This window comes from Bombus impatiens, unplaced genomic scaffold, assembly GCF_000188095.3.
Source record: "Bombus impatiens unplaced genomic scaffold, BIMP_2.2 scf_0665, whole genome shotgun sequence".
NCBI classification, from domain to species: Eukaryota; Metazoa; Arthropoda; class Insecta; order Hymenoptera; family Apidae; genus Bombus; species Bombus impatiens.
The window spans coordinates 497,845-520,177 of NT_177084.1; the positions used below are offsets into that span (position 1 = coordinate 497,845).

The window sequence follows — 22,333 nt, forward strand, 5'->3', positions numbered from 1 at the left end:
ATTTAATTATGCATTTTCGATATTTTATCACATATATCAAGATCAATGGTGTACTTAATAATAATTAAAATTAAAAATTTAAAAAATCTAGATACGTGTTATCTAAATTATCGATAGGTACAGTTACCGATAGCTAGCGCACTCTATGTTGCGTATTATTGCAGTCTGCAGTGTGGATAAGAATTAAGTCAACAAGGATCGATTCCAAACATTTCAGTGCTTCATTCATTCTTACAACGAATCGAACGTGTGTTTAATCTACAAAATTTATGTTGTCACTTTTATAATAAAAGATACGAAGCTAAATGGAAAAGGCGATTCTGACAGTTCGTTCATTCATGATTCTTGAGTGATTCTCCGAGTGTCTGTTTTGAGATATTAGTTTAATTAATAGTTTTCACCGATATTATCTCATTCCTAATATACGTTCCTACGTTATATACATTCGTAAAGAGTTTGTCGCATGTATTGTTTGGGAAAATCACGAGTTTCTGTGTTATTGTCAACGTGTCGAAATCCTTACTTGCGATACGACATTACGTTCGTATGTACAGATCTGGAAACTCCAGTGGTAGGAGTAACGCTTTTAGTATCCGAAGGCGTGCTTTACAAATCAGCCGCTAGCCATAGCGCTGGGATCGATTTATTAAACTTTTGCAATTAACGCCATCTTCACCATCTTTACCACTAAAGATAAAGAATGTAAAGTAAACTACTTTTCATAACATAATTTAATTTATTTAAAGTAAATATACAGTATTTCATGTAGTGCAGATGAATTTTGTTTAAGTAAACGTAGATTTACATAATAGAGAAGAGTTTTGTTGTACACGCGGCCGTGTTGTAGGTTGCAGACACAAGTCGCGCTGCACGACGAAGCCTAACAATTTGATTGAAGCGCCTTATTTGAGAAACATTTTCTAGCTCGTAAGAGTTTCGCCCTCTCTACTGAAGTTTCCAAAGCTGTGTTGTACTGTAGTATACTACTGTATACAATCATATACGTCAGCGTGCAGATGATGCGTTCACTGTCAATGGTTTGGCCCAATAGCGTTACATACACGTACGAGCCGGATGTAATTGTGATTGTACCCCATACCTATACGAAATCTCATGTCATAAGAGACAGGAGCACGCTGTAGTGAGGCTCAGACTGTGATTCACAGTAACTCAGAGCAATACGAAGTTAGCAAGTGACATTCTGATCGCTTTCCACTTTACGTTTAATCCGATTAACTTACGTGGCGGGTATTCGACAACAGAAACAACATGTGCGGTGAGTAGAACTATGTTTTCTATTTGACATTTTTTTTTCTATCATAATTCGATCGACGGATCGTTCGATCGAAATGTTTCCACGATGAAAGTGTACATCTGCATAAGCCCGGTTGAAAAGTCTAGTTGACAGGTCATTTGAGTGCAGAGTAACGTTTCAGCCTGTGCAAATGCGCCACCGGCATGTTTCTTCTACAATTCTATTTGGCTCAACATCTGGCACATCTAATATTCGCGTTTGCTGATCGAAACGTTGCCGTGTCGGTCAAAGACGAAGGACGAGCATTTAAAAGATCGAATGTTTGCTCGTCGGTAAATCGAGGCTCGTTAGTACGTTAATATCAAGCACACGAAGTATTGGAATAACAACGCGGGATCTTTCGCGCGTTTCGAATTTCCCATTTCCGGAATTAAAGAAAGCGACAAACGGAGCGTAGAATTTTGTTCCTAACCGTTTCGCTGCTTTCAAGCAAATTTTTACAAAATGAGAAATTATGATTTTTCCATATTGACAACTAATTTCACATTATGCTAGGATTATAGTATTAATTGTACGTTTGATGGATATTAACGAATTATTACGTCAGGTGTACATTTATTAAAATTGACTGATTATTTTAACGAAAGACTTTTTAGAAAGACTAGACGCGATCTATCGGATCTAATATTTTCACAGCACATTAGTATATTTTTCATTGATCGTCAAAATCTATTGGATTTGCATGAGGGGCGATCACAAGGCCGCGGATCGGTTTAAAATTTTTATTTCGATAAGAAGAAGTGGAAGATAACGTTATTAAATACAAATGTTGTACGAATATAGTTATAATACGCTGAAATCTAACAGTGACATACAGTAATCGTTATCACACATGATAAAGTGATAGTCTAAAAAAGTCCGGAATTAAAGAATAATATGGATAATTTTAGTATTTTAACATCAGCGAACAAATAGATGGATTTTGGTGGTTCCTGAGATAAAAGTTCCGAGAATCTGCGTTGCAATTGGCATTCACCTGCGCGAGGGGAAATTAACGGTTCATATTTTTTCTTCGTGACAGCCTTGGGTATATCAGTGTTTAATTATCTTCCTTCTATAAATTTGCCTCAAGGAAATACGTAGCTGCCACGGTAGCTGAGTAATTTAAAAGTACAAAGATTACAGAAATTGAGAAAAGAAAAAGAACAAATTGCTTAGAATGGTCCAAAAAGATAAGTTCTTTAAAAGATCTCCCTCGTAGTTTCTTAAAAAAGGGCGCCATTTTTTGAAGCTTTTTATTACTTCTTATCCTATACATGAATATTTGATGCAATTGTTTACGTATGTTGATCGTATCAATTTACCAGTAATGAGTTTTTTTTTTTAATGGGAACGGTTATAACATTTGAATTTCTCCGAGTTTCAAGAGACGCCTTATCGTAAAGTCGCAGGTTCTACATTGTGACGCGACGAAAAATCATCGAAAGGCAGGACGCGGTTACGAAAGATTTTTGCGTCATTCTTCTACCGTGTAATATGTTGTTTCTTTTTCTTTAATCGTTCACGTGTCACGGCGAAAGTTAGTCCCTTTCGGTAATCGAATCGAAGAAAAGAATTCAATACGCTCGTAACACTTCTTCTTCGTTAAAGACTAACAGTATCTATTCAATCATAAATTATCCGAAATTAATTAATTCACTGTGAGTCAATGTTGCATTTTATCTATTTTTTTTTCGGCCGATTTACAATTTTATCGAGCATACGACAAAGCCGTTGACTTCGTTGAAAATCAATATTCATGATCGACGAATTAATAAATTTTCTGATTATGATATCACTGCCGCGTCGTCTATTGATAGAGTCGTGTCATTTTTTTTTTAATATTCTCAATTTTTCGTGCTATTATTCAAATAGTATTCTTATTTGAAAACGACATAGAGTCGATGAATATTTACACTCTGGCAGCGTGTCTTTAGTATTTGCAGACTCGTCGAACGCTTCGTAGATCGAATTAATTACAAAGCTTCGATTTAATTAAGCAGTCAACTCGACACACCGACAGAAACACGGCAGACGCCTTTTAACTTCGACTATAGCTTTTAGATAAATTTCTAGACCGATGTTGCCTTTGTCTAGCTTTAACAAGTTGTACGTTTCGTGGACAGTGCCAACCAATATTGTTCTCCAGGCACGAACGCGTTTCCCAGGTACGCACCTCCATTTCCACTTTTCCTTCGAACGATCGAGCCACGATCGTGACTGGTCAACGACCTCACTGTTTACGTCTGACGCTTAATATCCTGCAATCATTGAGAAAAATTAACATATTTTTTACCTGGATGCTTTGGTATAATTTACTATAATACATAATGTCGATTATTCAACTTTCAACTTGATTGAAATGAATTTGATTTGGTTTCGAATTAAATAAAATTTCTAATAAACTTTTCCAATTTCTTTTTCGATCTACAGGTACTTGCTGATCATATTTCTTTTAAATTTATAAAAGGAATTTGGTTTTGAATGAAATAAAATTGAATAGAAAACATAGGAAATCGTTGATACAACTTTCCCAGTCTTCTTTTCGCTGTATATTTATTGACTGATTATTTTTGTCAAATCTGTAAAAGTATCAGCGTTCTTTGGTAGTAGACAAATTTAGAGGGACAACTTATGACGTAACTGAAACGAGATTTTATTCCTCTAAAATTATTCAATAGCCATCGGGAGATCTTTGCTAAGAGAATTGCAACATCGAGATTTTTTCGAAAGGTTGACTCGTTTGGTAATTACATTTAGGAATTAACTTTCTTCGAATCGTTGTGTTAAGATTGCGAGAAATGGGAGGAGTGTCGAGAGAGTTGTGGCAGAAGGAGAAAGACTCTTCTCGATTACGGAATTGCGAAATCCCCGGTCACAGATTACCACCAACCACTTTGTTGGAGACGCGTGTAGGCGCTGGAGGTTGAGTTGAAGTAATGGAGTATGAAATATTAATATTTTTAATATATAGAACTTGGTTTTGAATATCGTTGAAGATTTACCGGCAAATTACGGAACTATACAAGATTCGACGAAGACCTCTAATATTATTCTGCGAAAACCAACAAAACAATATTGCAGAATTTCAAATTAGGTCATCCAGTTTTTCCAAAAATATTCATCCAAACGAAACGAGTAGCAATAATATTCCGAGTTGCTTTCACATTGTTTCGCATAGAGTTTCCACGATATCGATCTTTGAAAATTTCTTAAGACTGAATTTACGGATCGCAAAGTTTGCAAAATTTCATCTGGATCCTAAAATTACAAACCATTCCGTGAAGACTACCAAACTTTATCCTACTTATCGTAATCTTCCAAAATTGCACAATCTTATTCAAACTTACAAATTCCCACAAATCCTACAATTTCCAGAATCCCCAAATCTAACAACGTTCCTCTAAAAAAATGCTTTCCTTGCCAGAGAAATCCAACTAACTGAAACTAACGATCGCTATTTATTTCCTTCCTTTATAATCCTCGCGGTGATTACCAAATGCCTGTTTCAAAACTGCATTCCACCAAATTACGGAAGCATATAGACGCCGTATTACGTTCTAGCGGGTAATAAGACTGTCCATGGAGTGTTGCAACGAGACAACGTGACTCAGTGCGAGCCCGTAACTCACGCTTCTCAAAGTTCATTGAAAGTTTACCGGAATAAAGTGGTCCACGTTTGCATGGCGTGCCGTGTATCCTTATAACGCTGCGTTTCGTCGACACCCGTGGTCTTACAATAGAGCCTAATCGAATGTGGTTATCGATACTGACACCGGAGTGTCGACGTGCCCGCGACCAACGACGAGTGAAAGTTTCCTCGTCGCGAACCTGACGCTGGCGTGAGAGGGTGCAGCGTTTTACAGGACAGTTACACGTGACATTTAGACGTGGCCTCGTGTGTATGGCACAGGCACGTATATACGTACCTATATATATATATATGTATGTATGAACCTGGTATCGTGTAGAGGAAAAACAGACTTGAAGAACGCAACGAAACGACCGATACTTCCATCGTGTTCACAGTTTTTTAATTATTTAATATCACGATTAATTCGTAGGTGTAGAATCGATTGTTCATGGTAAGGTAACGCAAAGTAGTTACGTAAGACAATGTCTTAATCGCCTACATTTGCCGATTGAAGATTATCCTGTCTGATCAATGATCTTTGCCCGAGACCAATTAAGATTTCGTGAATTTTCTTAAGCGCAACTGACGAGTCTGACTGTCTGAATAAATCGTTCGTATTCTACTGCTAAGTTTACGCTGGCAGATGGTCGTGGACAGGAAACGTGCCGCAGCAAATCGCATCTATCCTTGCGCGGACTTGCAAGAAATTGCACGGATACTGATTGGTTGCGACACGTGTCTGCGGACAATTGTATATCAGCGTAGACTTAGGTGAAACTAAGTCGTAGATTTTCCGACATGCAAATAAACTTAGAATAGGGCTAAATTGAGGCGAGGGCAAGAGAATAAATATTCCGTCTTGCGGATGGAATAATTTGTGTGGGCAGTCGCGAATGTTTTGAAAATATTACTACATCTGATATAAGTACTTGAGAACCTTCTATTTGCTTCAAGACAAACGAGTTAAGATCTTGCATATTATGCTGCGTTTTTCTTATTGGATACGCGGCTTTTTTCAAAGAACCACAATTTCCCTCACAATTAAACGGCGGGTCGAACTAATGTTTAATTCAGAGTGACTACTTGACGTAGATGTAGCGGGATTTTCAAAACATTCGCGATTGTTCGCACAAATTATTCCATTCATAAAACGGAATATTTGTTCTTTTGTCTTTGCCTCAATTTAATTCTATTCTAAGTTAATTTCCATGTCGTAGAAGCTGAGACACTCGCAATACGAACGATCTATTGGTACGGTCAGACTCGTCAGTCACGTTTAAGAAAATTCGAGAAATCTTCTTAATTGGTCGCTATTTAATGGACGAACCTGATAATCTTCAATTGGCAACACTAAGACTTTGCTACATTTTCTACACGACAGAAAGCAATTGGCAAACGTAGGCATTGTGACATATAGAGAATAAGGTGAATTGCTTTAATTAACTACATCGCATTGCTCTACGATGCACAATTAATTCTACGCGTATGAATTAATCTGTAATTCCGATAAAAGTGTTGGTTGTTTCATTGTTGTTATTTCATTTTTCAAATCTCTTTTTCTTTTTCATCATACGAGGCTGTAAAATAAGAAACAAGGCAATATCTAAATAAATTTGTTATTTGCGAACATGTGGAACAATTTCTTAGTTACTTGAAAATACGATATCAGAGAAAAAAATTTACTCTGCATCAATTTTTCAAAAATTTCAAGGCCGTGACTTTTTTTCTAAAGCAATCATATATCTTATTTATATATTCGTACACCACGTTAAAAAACATATTCAACGATATATAAACATGTATAGTAACACTACGTACTACTATATACTATAACGGAGAAAAACGAATTAGAAAGATAAAAAATTATTAATTTCGATGTGGCACGCTTGCCCAATGTCACAAGCATATGTATATTATCGATTAAAGATATAAATACTTCCGTCGATTTGTGCAATTACAATATGCAAATTTGGTCAAATGATCGAATTTGTACAAACGAATGACGAACCATACTGATCAGAAACAATTCTCGTACATAGTAGTTTGACCATTACAAAGGCCAGCTTCGTAACTGCGTATCGATTTTCAAACTGCAATTTATTCATAGAATTTTATTTTAATCTGAGTTCATTTTTGGCATATCTCGAACGTGTGTTTAACGTAAAGATGTAATAAACCTGCGTAAATCAAGGCCGAAGTTTTATTATAAAACGATCCCCGATGAAGACCCGGTACTTACGTTTTCAAGACACGACTGTCCTGATTATCGATCATTAACATTCCGCTAGAACCATAAACGCTTCTTTTTTATTACTCTTATATCTCACATAATAATGAAATTATTTCATCGATAGATTATCTATAGATGCGTCAGGGATTTTGGAAATCTACTGATAATTTTTAGGCATATTATCATAATCGTAATATACGGTTGTTGCTCTCTAGCATGATAAAGTCAAAATTTATCCAGATAACTTAGGCTTTTTGTAGCGATAAAATGGAAACGCTTGTTTAAATGGGAAGATTCGTAACTTTAAGCGAGTAACAACGGTCAAGTTTCTTCTTATCCTCGAGTACTTTACGCAGGACTTGGCGAATCCTTTCTCCAGGCGACACCAGTTTACCTTTACCTTCCTCACGAAAATTCAAACGCGTGGCCTCGCCACAAGCCAGAACCTGATTTTTGTTTACGTCCACGGAATTCTAAGAGCAGAAATTTTGTTCGACTCACGACGAAAATAACCCGTTTATCCCCACAGGTAGGAATTCGTTTATGGTTCCTCTTTCTACATAGAATCTCGTTGGTTTCCCTTTCACCCGTTTATCCGCTATTTCATTCGATTCGCCTGGCGAACAAATTGCCTATAAATTGTCTTTTCGTTCGTCGTTTATTTCCCAGGCTTAAGTGCATCGGCACTATTTCGTTTCTCTTTATCTATAAATTTTCATCGCAAGAAGCTGCAAACACTTTTCTACTTATCGACACTCTATAACCGTTGAAAAGGTGCAAAATTCGCACATTTCGAGATTATTCGAGGAACAATAATACAGATCGATTTAACGACATTGATCGAGCTTTAGTTCGAGGTATATGTTTCTTCGTTTAATGAATTTTCATTGCAGGAGCTTGAAATCATCTTATCGCTGGTTATTAAACTACAGATATTTGTATAAATTAATAGTTTCGTTATTCGTTTCACTCTCTAAGTATTATAATATAGGTATACTTTGAACAGTTTCCATATCTTTGTTACACGCATCCTAAACAATTTTCCATTTTTAAGTCTTTCACTGTTGCATGAACAAAACGTTTCGTTTGTCATTACAGACGATATTTGGGTAAATTCGGAAATAGAATTCGAATAGAAATTTCCTCATATATCGTACGTGAAAAGATGCAAACCACTCGAGTTATACGATCGCTGATTTATCGAACAGATCTCTATTCAGATCGTCGAAACAAAATCAAACGACAATAAAATAGCTACGTTCCAATTGCGGTTGCAATTGAAGAAGTATCCTAGGAAAGAATCGGCTATATCGTGTGTCGAGGGATTACAGATGGCTCAAGGTCTATGGAAATCAAGAAGATCGAATTGGAATCGATTCTACATACCGCTAGTACGACTACCAAGCGACCTTTCGTTGATTTCCTGGGCCATTCGAATCGTTTTGTGTCAGTAGGTCGGAGAAGATCGGCTATTCCGATTATTCGTTCATATTCCAGTCGCTCGATTTCCTTCGCGAACACGAAGCGCATTCCGATTAAGGAGTTTTCCAACTCACAGTAACCCAAAATCGTTTCAGGAAGGACGTGTACTACGTGTGAATTGGAAGATTTGTTGAAGTTATCGTCGTTATAAAATTTTATATCGGATAATGTGCGTTGTAACATGAAACGTCTTTCATTGTACGTCATTGTAAGTTAAAAACGGAGAAAAAAAAAGTGGCGAATACCTGGAAGTAAGTGCTCGAGAATAGAATCGAATGAGGCTAAATCTATAATCCTCATCGTTATCGATCTTTTATCAGAAGATTAAACGCAGCAAATGATTAAAAATCGAAATAACTTCCGCCCGGCGATTATTTTTCTTATCCCGACAGCAACAAGACATGATATACTACACGATAGCGATATAAAAAAATGGGCTTATAGGATGAAAAATGTAGAAGCAGTAATTACTTTCCGTCGTACATATTATCTTTGGAGTTTAGTGAAATTTTAAGTAAACTGCACGGCATGTTGATTAGCGAAGGGGAAGGCCTTGCGAGATTAACAGGATCGAGCTTATCTCGATAAAAAATATTTTTTCGTTTCCTTTCGCAAAGGTACTTCGTAATCTTCTTACTGTTATAATCTTTCCTTTCTATTCTTCGTTTTTTATTGTACAAAGCTTCGCTAGGATGTTTCTATCAGGAAGTTCGCTTATCGACGATTGCAGCCCGCAATCTAATCGTCACCGATCACTCGATCGTCTATTGTCAACTCTACACAAAATCAAGTTACGTCTACTCGCCGATGCACTATACGCTCGCGATTGTTTCGCTTTTCGTAAGTTCCTCCACGGTGACAGTTACTCCGACCGGTGACTTTCTTTCTTACTTTACGTCGATTCTGGTCGTTACTTCTCTCGCTGGTGATGGGCGGTAATTCAAATAATTATCCTTAATAATATTTTTCATCTTCTACATCCGTAATCTTTTAATCTTTCTTTTATTAAATATTCATTCTCTGCGAGGCTGGCGCTGGTAACTCTGCTGCGAGTGAAATAAGACGTGTCAATGGGTGTTAAACGTTCTTCGATATTTTCGCTATTTTACTCTGTGATCCTCCTATCGTGGCGTATATCTTTTATATCCCATTTGATCAAAGTATTATAGCAGAGTATAGCTGTGGCTTATAAAGTGTATCTCGCGTTTCTCCTTTTACTTTAGATTGCCGTGATTCTCTGTATTACCTCGACGTGACGAAGATACCCAATTATCGATATTTTTTATTGTTATCGTTAGATTTTAAACACTGAACTGTGTTAAATATGGTCGATCACGCTTGACAGAACTGTTTATTTTCAAAGGCGGAACGGGACGATCGTTAAATTAGTTACATGATGGCGAGGTGTAAGGTTCAGGACATTTACTACTTGTCGTAAACTTTATCACAGCCGCGATTTCCACAGGATTTCAACGTAGTTCGTTTCGCGATTATCGTTGTCGGAGGTCGTAAAGTCCGCGGCCATCGGTTTCTATCGATTCCAATAAAGAAAACTTGCTGCAGCAGTCGATGTGGATCGATAAGAACAAAATACCTGGAACAATTACTTTTTCGAATTTTTTAAATGTAAACATAGGCAATGTCTGCTCTCTTGTTACAATATATTTTATCATATTAACGTGTTCTTTATTCTTTAATAAAACTTAATCGTTTCCACTAACGAACTAAAGAAAGATACAGCGATCGATTGATTCGAGTCTCAGGCCAATCCTACATTTTCATCCGTCAAGCACAACATGTCAATGAAATATGTTGTTTTCTGTTATATTATTGGTAGGTAGATACGTATTATTAATAAAATATTTACGAAATTCCTTTGAATGTGGTTTAATTATATACGAAATAGTTGGTTGGAAATGGTAAAACGTCGAATGCTGCTTAGACCGCAAAGAATTGATTTTTGTGCGTTTAGAAGAAACTACAAATTCCAACTACCATTACGTAAAATTGAACCGTGAAAAACGATTAACGCGTCGATCATGCCACGATGGCTTTCTAAATCGAGGACGACCGCGCCATTTCAAACACGATACATAGTCTTAAATTCCCGCGCTAAGACAGCGCGCAACCGATAAGGTTGCACATGGAACGATCGAATCGCGGATCGTGTATCGCTTAATGTAACGCTATACAATGTTGTCACGATTATCTATTCAAGATAAAAATTTAAATAAAAAGTTTCATCGAACTTTGATAAACTTGCAATACAGTCATCCAAGTTTTCTAAAAAGAATACTTGCTATCGAAGTTGTTGGCAGACCAAAACTTCGAATTCTCCAAATTTTACGTAATACGACATACAGTTTGACATATACAGGGTGGTTGGTAACTGGTGGTACAAGCGAAAAGGGGGTGATTCTACGCGAAAAAAGAAGTCGAAAATATAGAATAAAAATTTTTCGTTTGAGGCTTTGTTTTCGAGAAAATCGACTTTGAATTTTCGTTCGGTACGCGTGCATTTTATCGCGTCTCGTTATAACGGATCTCACTGTAGATCGTTGTCTCGATGGAAAAATTAAAAAAAAAATTTTATTCTATATTTTCGACTTCTTTTTTCGCGTAGAATCACTCCCTTTTCGCTTGTACCACCAATTACCAACCACCCTGTATAATAATAAAGAATGCTAAGTAGACGATCCAAGCGGCATTTAGAATGCGTCAGATACGAATATGGCACGTTGGGTTGCGAGTAGATAGTTTCTTGTTGCGAACTACTCGTGCGTATTCTTACATATATAAGATATATATGTTAATATACGACTTTCGCCGACGGAATAAACGACGACGAGAACATCTACGTTTACGTCTTTTTTCTCTTCGAGCTTCCGAGCGATTTGCGAGTATCGTGTTACGGTATCTGATTTCGGTCGTGTGGCTACCTGCACAAAATCCGATATCCTATATTTTTTAAACAACTGTATGTGCAATAGTACCTAAAAAAAAAAAAAAAAAATAACCAAAAGCAATGTGTTCCAATGTCACATCAGCGACACTTTGTCGTCGTCTATGATACGTAGAAATGTATATTCGTTGAGTATCTCGAATAAAAATAAATAAGACATCGTGCATTCATCATGAAGAAAATTGAAACACGATATGCGTCGTAAATACGCGATACTAGGCTCTGTAGAAAACGCATCGCACGCGTACGACGCGTGGTAGCGAAAGGATTAACCTAATCATCGCTATCTACTTCTTCTTATATAGATCTTCCATAATATCTTTGGAAATTTTCCAGAGCTCAATTTTGATAAATTTCACGTGACCTTGAGATCCTGAACCAGCCCTTAAATATAGTCCATTTATTCTAAATTCATCTGGGATGATCGTACAATTAGCCATATGTCGTAACTGATTTCGTTACTACAACGTTACCGCGGTTATCAGTCAGAGAGAATCGACTCGAGTTATTCGATTCACGTGTTTCAGAAAAAGCACAGGACGCACGAACCAGAGAAATGGCGCGTTCTCTGGCATTGGAGAACCGAACGCGACGTTCTAACGACCATTTCATCCGGTCTCATGTATACGCGAGCTTTCCCTTTCACCTATAAGCGTGTATCTCGAATTATACCTGTTCCCACTTGCACGCCACTTCTCCGTGTGTACGTTCGTGTTCACGGGCGACGACTTTTTGCATTTTTGCATTTTTGCAATGCTTCGCCAGGGACCTCGAACACGGACCTCTCTTGTATCGATAGACGGGTGCTCCTTCGAGGTGGGGCATTCGGAATTTTGAGCCGATTCGAAAGTTTCCGATCGTATTGCTCGGCTAACCGTATTATAAAGCGTTGAAAAAGCAGGAAAGAATGCGGTTTTCGTTGTATTTGTTCTTGTCGTGATTAATTGGAAAATCTATTTCGAGTAGCTGAAGTAGAAAATGGTAGAAAGTAGAGTAACCGATTGTTTCGTCTACGTTCTAATAATTTCGAATATAAGATCGATTCCTTATCTTGAATTACACGTCTGTAATTCTGGAAAAGAAAAAGAAACATCGTGACGAACATTTCTTACGATTTAGCTACATTTCTGTTTCGTTCCTACGAGTTGAGACCTATTGCTAGCGTGGGAGTTGGTATTTAACGAGAAACCTTACGAATTCCATCGACGTGATTTTCAGTTTGAACTATATCCAGAGTTCATTGAATATACATACGGTGGAGTACTGGTTTTTGACGAAGAAAACGAACTGGTTAATAAATCGAATCGTTTCCGCGTTTTATCGCTGTGGTGACCTTCGAGCGGTGAACGCGTCGCGGGAAAATGTCGAGAGGTTTAGAAAAATGCTGTATCGTCGAATGTATCGTAGTTCTATCGTTCTCTTTCTCTTAGAGAATGGTGAGAGAACCAATGGAAAGGCTGATTAACCGTCTATTTAAAATGTTACGTAGTTGTTGAGTAATTCATTTCACTTACTAATCCCGAAGTCTAGTAGTCTGGCAATATGATCGGAGGTATCGAAACGCTGATAAAAAGCTCAGCATTATATTATAATTGCAAGCATTGCGATTAAAAGCATTTAATTATAATCAGCAATAACGCGAATTATTTTCTAATACATTGAACTTTTTTATCCCATATATGTAGAAGAATAAACGTTACGTATTTGCTTTTTGTACAGGAATCTTTGCGTATCTCAATTATTTGACGCCGAAGAGCAGGAAGGAGATCCTCGAGCTGCTGGTTGGTGGATTAAAGAGGCTAGAATATCGAGGCTATGATTCGGCAGGTATGGATGAATCATCGATCGTATTGTCGAAAATTTCTTCTTGCAAAAGCGATACTTTATCGAGGAGAAAACGTGAAGAGGCCTAATTTCAAATTCGCCGTAAACTTTCTGTTTCTGGGAATAGAAAGCTACTAAAAATTCCAGTAAAGAAACTCTGTCTCGATACGTGTTTATTTCTTTTTAGGTGTCGCCCTTGATAGCGCCGATGGCAAGGATATCTCGATTATTAAAAAGCAGGGAAAGGTCAAGGCGCTCGAGGAAGAGATCTTTTATCGTAAGTATATACGATACTACTTTACACTTTCCACTTACATTGTAATGACATAGCTTAACATAATGGATGACAAAAATTTGTTGAGGTAAGTATAACGATGAAATTATTTCGAATATGATCAGTTTCTAAAATTCATTATTTTTCTACAGGTACCAATATCGACTTCGAGTCGAAGGTTTACAGCCACGTGGGTATCGCACACACTCGTTGGGCGACTCATGGTGTTCCATCTGAAGTGAACTCGCATCCTCAAAGATCCGATGTCGAACATGCTTTCCTTGTGGTGCACAATGGTATAAATATTATCTGATACTTACCGCGTGTTTATGGGAAATTGAAAATTGTATTATTCCATATAATATTTACGAGTCGAAGCAGATTGCTACTTATCGTAGATTTTATTTGTTTCGCAGTTGTACCTATAACATACTATTACTCGTAGAATTATAATTTGGACGAACGTTCATTGTCTAAGTCAAATTATATGAGGAATTGTTCCTGTTTCATTCCAAAGTCACGTTCTTTCTAAAGGTATCGTGACAAATTACAAGGAAGTGAAGACGTTGCTTCACCAAAGAGGCTACAGCTTCGAGAGTGAAACCGACACGGAAGTAATCGCTAAGCTGATCCACCATCTCTGGGTACAACATCCGGGTTACTCGTTCCGCGAGCTAGTCGAGCAGGTTGTTCAACAATTGGTAGGTATTATCGACGACAGCTGACGCACAGTCTGTGAATTAGGATTGTTTGAACAACTGTAAATTTTACCGCTTCGTATTAGCAGTAATAATGTTATTATCGGTAATAATATTAATGATAATTTTCGCGATAAGATAGGGAAAGAATTTGATTTTTGTTTAAATTTCCAAGTGACACGTGTATTATATATTTAGATAATTAAGAGGAGCAAAAATTGAAATTGTAGGAAGGTGCGTTTGCACTGTGCTTCAAGAGCAAATATTTCCCCGGTGAATGTGTGGCGACGAGAAGAGGATCACCGCTGCTCGTGGGTATTAAGACAAAAACGAGATTGGCCACCGATCACGTGCCCATCCTGTACGGAAAAGGTAAGCCGACGAACGTGAACGGACACAAAGATTGACACGCGTTTTAATTGAGGTATTAGCGTGTTACGGAGAAAGGTATACAGAGATTTGGTAAATTTTAGAAGAGATCACAAGGCTATTTTTGGTCGCTCGGGCGCCGAGAACTACTCGATTTAAAGTGCTGTCGATAGCGTTGGTATGAGCGGTGGAAATATATACGTTGTTGATAGATACGCTTGTTGATTTATCATTTCCAAGGAGAAGGCGAAGCAGAATTTTCCTTTAATTATTAGATGATAATCACCCTTTCTTTCTCCTGGCAAGGAGATTGCTATATGGTTATAATAATTGCGCTGGAAATATTCTCAGAGTAATGAAATAAAGCCCCCTATAGTCCTTTTACGTGTCAAGTGTACGGACTAAACCTAAGGTATATTAATAGCATGTGTCTTCAATCTATAGCTTGTCTATTTTTTAAAGTAATTAACGCGTATTTCAAAGCAACATACTAAGACCCATCATTACATCGTCATCCTTTTTCTATGTTTCTCTTCAGTGTTTTTAATAACGTAGTGCTCTATTGAAGTAGATTTATGTCGGACAAAGAGTGTTGTTCAATAACAATGATTAACATACAAATGATACTAACGCCAGAGTATCTTGTTTACGCTGAAAATATCTTTTAAGAAGTATTTAACACGGCGTTGGATATTTGATTTAGTTTGGTAGCTGCTTGTAATCGAGCAATCAATGTTTTATTTCTGAATAGTACAGTAAATCGTCGATTATCCGAATTAATAGATAGATTTATTCTGATTATCAAATTTTCGCGCTTTTTGTATGTTCATTGCATAAAAGAGTTCATAGAAATCATAACGTGTGAAAAGTGTGTTTCTCTAAAATAAATATTTTGATGATATACATAGCATATGTATTAAATCATTACGATGTAAATATAGCTGTTGAAGTTAATACCTTTTAATATGATCGTTTTTTCTATAATAATTGTTTACATTATAATACGTTAGAATAAGTTTTGTAGAATTATAAATACGTAAAGTATTTGGTATTTATGTAATCGATCAATTTTCGGATAATTGGCGTTTCATTATATTTAATATTTTGTTATATTTAAGCATGTTTAGATAGCATGTTGTTTTGTTAAATAGTGTTGTTAATATTTGTTTATTAAAGTTATATTTGTTATTTGTTCCCTTGAACATCGATGAGACAGTCATCTGCATGTATACTTTCTCGGTGATGAAGTTTTACATAGATACTATATGATGTTTCTTTTGCATGAACACCAATGGTTATGTTCTTCAACTTTTCGTCTCAACAGATGAATCTCCATGCGTAAACAAAGGTATATACACTACTCTACACTACTCTACACTTATCTTATTTCACTCTCAACTTCGGACCTTTTATTTTATTTCAATCCAACAGTCCTTTAAGTATATCTCATTGTCTCAAATATAATTAACAATTTTAAATGATCTCGCAAAAGGTCCATTGTTTGAGAAATGCATGCGAACTAATTTTGCTTTTTATTTCTCATATTTGTTTTATAAATTTTCTCGTGACATTATTTTACATGCTATGATTCTTATAAATTGAATTTACTTTTTTAATAAAGGATCCTTTATAATCGATATTTCGTTCTTTCTTTCTAACAAAAGTAATATACATTGGCTTTTTCTTATTCGCTCAATTATATTTGTACACAATATTACTCGACTACAGAGAAACACCATGAGACACCTGTACCGTATTAATCATTCTTTGAATTGCTTTGAAGCATAGCGAACCAACAAGATAATATGGTCAAAGTCATTCAAGTCAAATTTATTTTCATTTCAAATATCTATTCGACAGAAGCTTGTGCATTCGTAGCTTTGTGATTATACACACATGTTCGATTCCGTAGAAAATTTTGGGAAAAGATGTCCAACGTATTCCCTCAAACACTTTTTAGTAGAACTTATTAAAAAAAAAAAAAAAAAGAAACAAAAGAAAATATATTTTGAACATCTTCTCCTAAATTTCCTAGAAAAGCTAGATTTCGTAAACGAATCAATCATGGAACCAATATATTCAGCGCGTGCATCATGTTTTCTTATTTTTTTCCACGTTCGTTACTATATTTTGTATTGCTATTGTTACTGCATTACTTGTTTGCTAATTGTTTTGTTTTCTTTTTCGTCACCCCCGCATCCAAATTTGAGCAGAAGGTGAAGCGCCCACTCAAGGTAATACTTTTACAGTCATATATATGTCTCTTTCTCCTTCTGCTTGCCGTTAATTCATCCATATCCACGCTTCAGAAAAAAAAAGAAAAAAGAAAAAGATTACGCTACGTGTTTGATAAGCACGAAACCGCCTGGGATCGAATCGCAACACGCTTGTATGTTGTGGAATTTTAAAGAAACGGCACATGCCTTACTTCGCTTTTCAGTACGTATAAGCAGAATGCGCATTTCTTTCAGTACATGGAAACACAGCAGTTGCAGACAGGGTAGAATATATAATACAGTATATCTAACACAACCCAAACAAATCTTCTTTTTCTTCTTTTTGTAAAACTGTTTATTAAACAGGTGATTTTCCTCTTCTAAGGATATCCTTTAATTAAACAATTCCTTTCTAATTGTTTATCGAATCCATCGTCATGCGGGAGTTGTTTAATGCCAGTCGTCATATTTTAATACGGTTGCGTTGTATACACGTTAACAATTGTACTTTTCCAATCGCTTTATTATTACAATCGTCATGGTCATGTTATAAGTTAAGCCACTCTTGTTATCGTCGTTCCACGAACGTATACATATTTGCTCAATGTCGTCCGTTGATTAGAGGTATACAAGAATAATTAATGGCGTTGTTGTTAACAAGGATTGATTTATACGTATTACTTATCATCTTTCCGGCTAACTTGGTGTGGGGCTTGTAAAGACAGGAAAATGGCACGGGGCAACTATAATCACTGATATTTCTTAACCTTCTTTTAATCGTTCCGATTGCGTCGTGCTATTTTTGGTATATCAGCCACGCGTCTTATTCAAGTTTTGTATATAAATGTGTAATTCTAATTTTAAGTTGAGGTTCATTCAACTCGAATTCCGTATGATACCATTAGTCAGGCTAATCAAAGATGACATGTATCATATTGGATTCGTGAATATATAAGATGTATATATAGTAAGAATAACGGATAATTATCTATTAATATGTTTCAATGGCGAAAAAATATTAATTTGTACCTTTTAACAGATCATCGTCCACATGGTCGTACTGAACTTCCGGTTATACCACGCAGTGAAAGTACTTCCAAATTTCAACCCTTGGAGGACAAAGAAGTCGAATATTTCTTCGCATCTGACGCCAGTGCTGTGATCGAACATACAAATCGTGTTATATTTTTGGAGGTGAACATTTTATCCTATTATTTATTTACTAATTAATATATATTTTATAACTCAATGATTTCAACTTTCTGCGATATTAGGATGATGACGTAGCCGCAGTGAAAGAAGGTGCTCTCAGCATCCATCGACTCCGTCGATGTATGGACGATCCCCATGCAAGAGAAATTACTACCTTAAAGATGGAAATCCAGGAGATCATGAAGGGTAACTATGAATATTTCATGCAGAAGGAAATTTTTGAGCAACCTGAGTCGGTGGTGAACACCATGAGAGGACGTCTGAACTTCAGAGACAACTCTGTTACATTGGGAGGCATCAAGGTAAATTCTCAACAATTTTAGCTTTCTGTAGTTTCTCATTGATAGTCGATATTGATCTAACGAATCCTGTATTAGGATTACATTCCTGAGATTAAGAGGTGTAGACGTCTTATGCTGATTGGTTGTGGAACAAGCTACCATTCTGCTATTGCTACCAGACAGCTTTTGGAAGAATTAACTGAACTACCAGTTATGGTCGAATTGGCTTCTGATTTCTTAGACAGGAATACACCAGTGTTTAGAGATGACGTTTGTTTCTTTATCTCACAGTCTGGTAAGATATAATTAATTTTTTATTGATTTATTTATACGAAATGTCATTCAATAATTCTTGCTTGCTTCGTAGGTGAAACAGCAGATACGTTAATGGCTTTGCGTTATTGCAAAGGACGTGGAGCTCTGATTGTTGGTATTACCAACACGGTAGGCAGTAGTATCTGTCGTGAATCACACTGTGGTGTTCATATAAACGCAGGTCCTGAGATTGGTGTTGCTAGTACCAAGGCTTACACTTCCCAGTTCATTTCTCTTGTAATGTTTGCTTTAGTTATGAGTGAAGACAGAATCTCCCTTGGTAGTAGACGTCAAGAGGTATTATTAATTTCTTAATCAACTTCGTTATACATTTTAAACAGTATGTTGCAATATGTAAACCTGTTTATCCAATAGATTATCGAAGGATTGAAAAATTTGGATAACCTCATTCGTCAAGTTCTCCAACTTGATGAAAAGGTTAAAGAATTAGCCAAGTCTTTGTTCCAACATAAATCTTTGCTGATCATGGGTAGAGGATACAACTTTGCTACGTGTATGGAGGGAGCTTTGGTACGTTGTTCATGCTTTAAATATTATATCTTTTAAGTTATTTATTAATTCTTTTTGTTATATTTATTCTATTTGAATAAATTTATTTCTCTCTTGTTTATAGAAAGTTAAAGAATTAACATATATGCATAGCGAAGGTATCATGGCAGGTGAATTGAAACATGGTCCACTAGCGCTCGTGGATGATTCAATGCCTGTAATAATGATCGTCATGAGGGATCCAGTTTATGTGGTAAGTAGAACTCGTAAACTTTCTCTTTCCTTACGATTACCTAACGTAAAAAATTCCGAACGTAATATTTCACAATTACTTTTCAGAAATGCATAAACGCCTTACAACAGGTTACTGCCAGAGATGGAAAACCGATCCTTATCTGTGAGGAAGGCGATGAAGAAACGAAAATGTTCGCTGATAGAATTCTTGAAGTACCCAAAACAGTGGATTGTCTCCAAGCAATCCTTGCAGTCATTCCACTACAATTGCTATCTTTCCACATCGCGGTTCTTCGCGGATGTAACGTCGATTGTCCGAGAAATTTGGCGAAATCAGTTACGGTTGAATAAAAGATCAACCTACATTCATTAAAACGCAGCATACCATGCTTGGTTGTCAACTTCAGATTTCAGCAACTTATTGAGAAAATATCGTTATTATAACTGCGTTTATCCATTACGAAAGATAGGAAGAAGACAGATGGAACGATTTTTGAAACACGCCGTGATATTCTCGTGATAACATGAAAATGGTCATCGACTATATTTAATACGTTTCTAAGTACTTAGTAATTATAGCTTCGTATTAGAATACGAGCAAAATAGACTTAGGAAGTATTTAGGTTAGCCATTTGGACCATCGTTAGTCTTTATACGTAATCTTACGATAGAAGACGAGTACTTTAAAAAAGAAAGAAACTCAACGAAGACGTTCCTTACGTGGGTAACATTAATTGAGTTCCCAATGACCCCAGTGCATTTAACGGTTGTGTATATTCATATCAATCGGCAAAATACGAAAGGAAGAGAATGTAACGCTTTTCAGATCATAAGTCAATTGTGATTCTATCTCTTTATAATCAAGTTGAATAAGACTGCGGTAGAAAAAAGAGAAATTGTTACTGTATCGCGAACTTGTGCTCTATGACGTTTACATGTGGTTACTCTGAAAAGTGTTTGTATGCGTATGTATGTGGCTGTGTGTACCTCGTAAATCTCAATGTAGATGAAAAAAAGCAACCATAATGTATTGAGAGAATTAGATAATTGATGAAAACGAATAATTTATGGACACGATGATCGTCACGATATTCACTTTATGGTGTTTATCGTATACTTTGAGAAATTTATATTTTGTACAGTATTTAAGAGAGGAACAAATATGAAATTTGATATCTTACCTTCCACTTTTGTTATGGAAGATAAATTAACAACTTATACGTGAATTTCATTACCAATGTGATACATTCATGTTCAAGTTAAAAAGAAATTGTTGTATAAAGTTAACTTTACTACAGAACAATTTTTCAGTTCCATGCAGTAGAAAATCCTCGTCTTATCTCTTAGCTGTAGAAAGTTCATTCGACTCAAATATAATCATGGAATAAATGCAATTATTATATGAATTACTTGAGGTGTTGGAAAGATAAACACGACCGTTTATAGTTTTGCCTATAAAGATATGTAATAACTTCTGCAATATATCGAGCGATAAATAAACTCTAAGGAAATATAAATAATAAATATATATATATACATATATATATATATACATATATATATATATATATGTTATTCATATTAAGTTACTATAATATATGTTGGATAAAAGAAAATGCACATTTAACAAATATATAATTTTTTTTTAAACACGTCAATGGCCATAATTGAAATATAAATGTATCAAATAAATTGTTAAAAACAAATATACAAATATTTAGTAGAACATTTTATATTTATATCGACATATAATTGTATTATATATATATATATAATATTATGTTACGATTTTAATATGTTTTAGTTAAAATCGAAAGACAAAACTAATATTCGTAAACCATGCACAAGCTCGGTTGTCTTTTAATTTCTCGAGATCTATGCTTGGTGTATCGTTCTAATTGGACGTGCGCCAAAAAGCCGATCGAAGTGATACCAAAGCTCCGGTTCGGACGGCGTATGCGCCAGTAGTAAATCTCGTGTTTATGTCGGACATGCGGAATCGAGTCAGTGCGCGGTATTCCGTCTAACCAGCGACGGTACGCAACTCCATTCGTTCGTTTGGATCGCGAAAACGTAGAATAAAATCGGTGGAAAATTTTCTTCGGTCGATATTTCGAAAAACGATCACAGTTTCATTAGCCACGAGTCGTTTTCTGACGGATCGTGTTTATATCGCGTGAAAAATACACGAAAATATCAAATCTGACGACTACGATAAAACATCGCAACCGGAAATACGCTGTCGCATATAAGTACGTTCGGGCGACGAAAACGACGTGTTCGTTGCGTTGACGATAGAGAAAAAAAAATATAACGGAACAGAAAGTAAATTGTAGCGTGAAGCGTGATCCTGAAAAAGTTAGCCGCGTGATCGAGCATAATTCCAGGTGCTAAATTTAAATGTGTTGCCTCGATCCCCTTGGGTTATTTCGCCTAGGTTGGCTGCGCTCGAACGGCTCGCTAGCGAACCTCTATCGTCAGCCCTGCCGGCAGTGGTATCGGTGTTGATCGTTGTTGCCAGGTATTATACGTGAATCGTGGTCGCCATTGCCGGCGGTAGCGGCATTGGTGTGAACACGAACACACATCGCCTGCGCGATCGCGAGCTTACCACCACTACGCGAGTCAGTCGACGGTCTGCCGGCGAGCAGTGCGGACGCGTCGTGGAAGGTTTGAAGTTGTCGTTGCCCGCAAATATTTGCTGGCACGACCGCGATTTCGCCCCACCGTCGGTGCCACGGTAACGCACGGCTCCCGCGGACAGAACCACTTCCCCTCTGCCCGGCCCGACGACCCTC

General features: G+C 36.5%; 1 protein-coding gene and 1 long non-coding RNA gene across 5 annotated transcripts; one reads left to right on the forward strand and one right to left on the reverse strand.

Moving 5' to 3' along the window:
• Positions 1 to 218: 218 nt before the first annotated feature.
• Positions 219 to 20,120, reverse strand: LOC112213445. The gene is made up of 3 exons (XR_002947347.2): positions 19,900 to 20,120; positions 9,319 to 9,322; positions 219 to 230 (listed from the first exon to the last, which is right to left on the reverse strand). It is a non-coding gene; the product is annotated as an uncharacterized LOC112213445 (long non-coding RNA).
• LOC100745269 (glutamine--fructose-6-phosphate aminotransferase [isomerizing] 2) lies at positions 9,318 to 19,904 on the forward strand. Of its 4 annotated transcripts, XM_024370087.2 has the most exons (15): positions 9,318 to 9,480; positions 13,322 to 13,429; positions 13,614 to 13,703; positions 13,853 to 13,996; positions 14,235 to 14,401; positions 14,629 to 14,770; positions 16,092 to 16,115; positions 16,981 to 17,001; positions 18,023 to 18,177; positions 18,258 to 18,497; positions 18,573 to 18,771; positions 18,844 to 19,088; positions 19,167 to 19,322; positions 19,426 to 19,554; positions 19,641 to 19,904. In XM_024370087.2, exons 1-15 carry the CDS (start codon positions 9,333 to 9,335, stop codon positions 19,884 to 19,886), a joined length of 2,214 nt encoding a protein of 737 aa, XP_024225855.1. In that variant the 5' UTR covers positions 9,318 to 9,332; the 3' UTR covers positions 19,887 to 19,904. The 4 variants fall into 4 exon arrangements, with proteins under 4 accessions (XP_024225855.1, XP_024225856.1, XP_024225857.1 ...); XM_024370088.2 differs by lacking the exon at positions 16,981 to 17,001; XM_024370089.2 differs by lacking the exon at positions 16,092 to 16,115.
• Positions 20,121 to 22,333: the final 2,213 nt, after the last annotated feature.

Coding starts and splice junctions, on each gene's coding strand:
- LOC100745269 (XM_024370087.2), top strand. CDS start 9,333: ATGTTTCTATCAGGAAGTTCGCTTATCGACGATTGCAGCCCGCAATCT. Junction 14,402..14,628: donor AGCAGGTTGTTCAACAATTG/GTAGGTATTATC, acceptor TTGAAATTGTAG/GAAGGTGCGTTTGCACTGTG. Junction 19,089..19,166: donor TTGGTAGTAGACGTCAAGAG/GTATTATTAATT, acceptor TTTATCCAATAG/ATTATCGAAGGATTGAAAAA.